The sequence below is a fragment of the Solanum pennellii genome, chromosome 4, assembly GCF_001406875.1.
Source record: "Solanum pennellii chromosome 4, SPENNV200".
NCBI classification, from domain to species: Eukaryota; Viridiplantae; Streptophyta; class Magnoliopsida; order Solanales; family Solanaceae; genus Solanum; species Solanum pennellii.
Genome location: NC_028640.1, coordinates 40,694,286 through 40,699,021, shown reverse-complemented (window position 1 = coordinate 40,699,021; position 4,736 = coordinate 40,694,286). Strand labels below are relative to the sequence as shown.

The window sequence follows — 4,736 nt, the reverse complement described above, 5'->3', positions numbered from 1 at the left end:
TGGTGAGTCAAAGTAATTGAGATGTAATAAATAAGGCAGGCAGGTTGAAGGAGAGGTGCAAAATAAGAGTATGATCAAAGCACTTGTAACCAATATGCTGAATGTTGGGTAAGCTATCGTCGCATAAACCAAGTAACCCTCAATCTCCAATGCAGAATTGTTCAACTAATGTTAATAATATTTCATATAATCCAGATGCTGCTCTTTGCTCTATCAATATTGGTATACAAAATGTACATACAGTATTATACACTATCTCCACCAATCTGGCACTTTCAACCTTCTGTTCCTATGTACATCAAGTTGGGTAGCAGGAAGCTTGTGCTTCACCTCCCTCCATATCATGTTTACAGCATCACCCTTTTTCGGAGGGTATTGGTACTCAAAATGATGGCTAATGTTCTTAAGATAGCCCCACATTTCAACCCATCTTGCTTTTGAAACACTCCTCAGCTGATCAAGCATGTATCCTTCTTTCTTTGCCTCCTCACGTGAGAAAAACATCGAGAATTTGGTATAGTCTAATTCATCCTCAAAAGGTAGCTCAATTTTGTCACTCACAATTACAGGAACACAATGGCTCACTATTGCATCAAACAGGCGGCAAGATGATGGGGTGTCCCCTGCTGGGTGTAGACAGAACTTTGACAAACGCATCCCATTTGTTGACTGAAATGCAAAGGGAAAACTATAAGTACATGTAACAAGTACAGCCAATTAGTTAGGTGGGGGGACCTTTTTCTTTAATAAGGTAGGTGACGGACTTTCTTAATCTCTCAACTGCAGTGGTACACCTTGTGATAAAACCGGCAGGTCAATGGAACGGCCAATTATTAAGGATCCAACATGTGGCATTATACTTAAGTACATTGCAATGTGATCTCATATATTCCAGTTGTAACAACAAAGAGATGTCACCCAATTAATAAGTTTGGATAGCTAAACAACTTACTTCATTTACACCTTTCCCTGAGATTCCTGCTGCTTCAAAGACAACATCCTTCTGACCACTCAACATGTCTTTCATTTGCTGACGGTCTTTTCCATCCTGCAACATGAACAGAGTCGTAACAATTTTCATCATTTGAGAATACATGATTTTTAGTGGGGAAAAAACAAATAGAGTACAATATTCTCAAATGATTTGATTCAAATAAATCAATTATTTGAGCATATATGATTGATTTATTCAGAATTCGATAAGCATACATCTTTTCTGTCTGTCCTCCCACGGAAGAAAAGAAGCGTTGTGCGGGACTCATATGGGTCTGAATTATCATCAGCTTCAAAAGTTTCAACCACGTGTGCATATGGGGCTACTACATCTTTCCTCAAATTAGACACTGTTGGAGGAGGACGACCAAAATCTGCAACAATGAAAATAGCAGCATTCACCTTCTCCCGGTAACGCTTGAAAGCATTTGGATGATGCATTGGAATCACATGATCCCGACCAGCAGACCTCTTCCAATGTTCAGACTTTTGTAAGAAGTCCACAATTTCAGCCTGTTAGAAGAATAAAGCCAATGCAAAAACAGAATAATTATTACAGCAAGGAATACTAGAATAACACTAGTACTACATCCCAATTCTAAACCAATCTGATCAGTTATATAAATTACTTCACCGATATACCTATCTTTGTGCAAACTAAAAAGACTCTTGAAACACCAATCCGAATGTGTGCGTGCCAACACCATAAAACTCAATCCCAACTAATGTACGCATACCAACAGCATAAAATTAATCCCAAATAATGTATGTGTACCAACACCATAAAACTTAATCCCAAATAATGTACGTGTACCAACACCATAAAACTTAATCACAAATAAGGTATGTGCACCATCAAACTTAATCCTAACTGAAACTCTTAAAACAATAATCCTAATTTTCCTGTTCTTGCCATGTACTCTTGCTTCAACCCAGCTGTGCAGCGTATGATTTTTCGAGGCATAGTCCAGGAGCTATTTTTTAGCCTAAGAAATACTCTCTCCACAACTGACTAGTGACCTTGCAGTGTATGAATAGGTGGACCACTTCTTCTGTAGTTCACCCACAGAAAAAGTTCTTCAAAGAAAAAACAATTGAAGCATAGTGGGGTTCCCCTCTTCATCAGGTTATCTTGTGTCAGCACAACTTCCTTTGCCAATAGCCATACAGGGCAGACTATTTTATGTGGAATTTGGCTTTCCAAATATGTTTCCAAGGCCATTTAATTAATTGCTTGTTTGGATGGTTTAGCTTCCTTTAGTCTGCATTTACTTCAAAAGTCCCTTTGCTATTTCCTTGCCACTATAGGATGTCTTGTTCCATCTTCAAACCACTGAACTGATCAATGGTGTTGAAAAATTCTATAACTCTTGGAATTTCCCAGTCATTGAGATGTCTCCTAAATACAAAGTTCAACCACTTGAGGTGTCCATAATTCTGCTATTGTGCCCTGCTGATGTGGGGCTAGGTTGTATATATCTTGAAATAGTATCTCCATATTGCCTGCTTCATGCCAATCATCGTTCCAAATAATTGTTTTAGCTCCAGCCTCCATCTACCACTTCAATCTTGGTGTTGACTTTGAATTCATTGCACAACATTCTGATGGATTTCCATAAGCTAACACCATAGGGAGAAGTAACTTCCTTTGTCATTCAGTTATCCTTTTCCTCATATTTGGCTTTAATGACAGTGCCCCACAGGTTCTGATTTTCATTAAAATACTTTCAAAGCCACTTGGTTCTGAAAGATTTACTTTGTTCTTCAGGTTCTTGATCCCCAAACTCCCAGTTTTCTTCTCAATGGTCATTTCCTTCCATTTTACTAGATGGAAGCCCTTGCTATCTTTGATTCCTTGACATAGATATTTCTTCTTATTGGGATCCAACCTATTGATGATTTTGTTGGGACAGGAAATAAAGCCAGCATAAATATTGGAAGTGCTTCAAGCACAAAATTTATTAGTGTATGACTTCCACCCAAAATTTAATGGAGTCGGTTTTAAAACCTTATTTTACTGGGAGTTTCCCTCAGGTCAAGCTTTTGGTTTACTTAACTCTCGCTAACATCATTTGCAAATAGCATGCACCATCGTTGTCTCTTCTCATACACTTGGTTATTTCAAGCATAAGTAACCCAAGCAAGTAACCTTAAAAATAGATCTGTGGTGTAAACTCATAATTATGAGAACGTGCTTTAACTCCCGTTGTTCTAATGCTTACAATAGCTCCTTAGTACATCTCCAGTATGAGATTTGTATATTTAACACGAATTCTTTTTATTCTCCAGCACCTGCAAAAGAACTTCTTGGCAATTCATCATACGTTTTCTCGAGGTCATTGAATACTTCCTTTTCCTACAAATCTCCACCAATCTGTTGGCAAAATATAGCATTTGTTGTAGATCCTACTGCCACAGGTAACAATTTATTCTTTGGCACCTTTCTAAATCTCTAAGCCTATGCTCTATCCTATTTGCTCAAAACTTTATTGTATGACTCAGAAGTTTATTACCACAAACTTTCACACAATTTGATATATCTTTATTGACAAGTTAAATTTTGAAATCTCTTTTTTCTAATATTTGAAACCAAGGTACTCTTTCTCTCCTACCATTCGGGGTGACCCAGTGGTTTGGGCTTGAGACTTCCATGTTAGAGGTCTCAAGTTTGAAACCCCTTGCCAATGAAAGCAAAGGGTTTGCCTTCTGGGTCGAGCTACCACTATTGTGTGGTTTGCTTGCTATTGCATAGGAGCATGGGTTTTACCCTATGCACACTCAAAGGTAGCGGCTACGAGTTTTCCTTGTCATCCAAAAAAAAAGAGGTACTCTTTCTCTACTTATTTGTCATCTTTCCACTGTGATATAATTGTAAATAGCTTAGCAGGTTACTAATTAAACCTTTATAGGGATGTCATCTCAACAATAGGATTTTCTAGCCCTTATATATTGTTATACAATAACAAACTCAGTGGAATTACGTGGGGTCTAGGGAACCCTTATACGACATTCTTTAATGAAATACATCTTTTTATTTCTTTTGATAATTGTACAGTTCTAAACAACTTTCCCACCTCGACTAAGTCCATGGGATACCTGTCACTCCACCACCAACAAGTATTAGGTAACTTTGTCCACCGAAGCTAGGAAAGATGAAAAGCCTCAGTTCTCAGGATTCTCAACCCACTTCATCGACAACTAGGCCAGTTTTATCAAAGGCGCACTTAAGCCCTAAAACTAGGCTCAAAACGTGTTGAGCGCTTCGCCTCACTTTATGTGCGCTTCAGTGTCGTCACCAAGGTTTTAAGGCAAAAGTTTCCTTGCCAATGAGTTTCGTATGAAGAAGCGACACTAAATAATTGATATTTAACTTTATCATAATTTTTTTTTTAAATTTTGTTTGGTCATATTGACATTCATGTTTATAATTATTAATCTTGGACTAAACATAATATTTGTATTCTTTTCATCCTTTGCGCCTTTATTCATTAAAGCCCAAGCTTTATTTGCGCTTTGGCTTAAAGCCCTCACAGACCTTAAAGTTTTTTTGCGCTTTTCGACTTTGTTAACACTGAACCAGGCCACACCCTTGAGTTTAATTCTACGGACCTAGTTTCATGAGTGTAGCTAAAGTTTCGCTATTGAGCAAATATTCAAGGATATGTAGTGTTATCTTTATAATTGGAGTTAAATAATTGATATATATATATATATATATATATATATATATATATATATATATA

General features: G+C 37.3%; 1 protein-coding gene across 1 annotated transcript in view; it reads right to left on the bottom strand.

The window, feature by feature from the left end:
• Nucleotides 1–69: 69 nt before the first annotated feature.
• The window catches only part of LOC107018419 (probable arabinosyltransferase ARAD1), an 8,954-nt gene continuing 4,287 nt past the window's right edge, over nucleotides 70–4,736 (bottom strand). The window contains exons 2-4 of the mRNA XM_015218897.1: nucleotides 1,210–1,506; nucleotides 953–1,048; nucleotides 70–669 (exon numbers count right to left, since the gene is read on the bottom strand). Of these exons, the coding sequence (XP_015074383.1) occupies nucleotides 253–669; nucleotides 953–1,048; nucleotides 1,210–1,506 (810 nt within the window). The 3' untranslated portion in view covers nucleotides 70–252. The remainder of the gene's footprint in view (nucleotides 670–952; nucleotides 1,049–1,209; nucleotides 1,507–4,736) is intronic.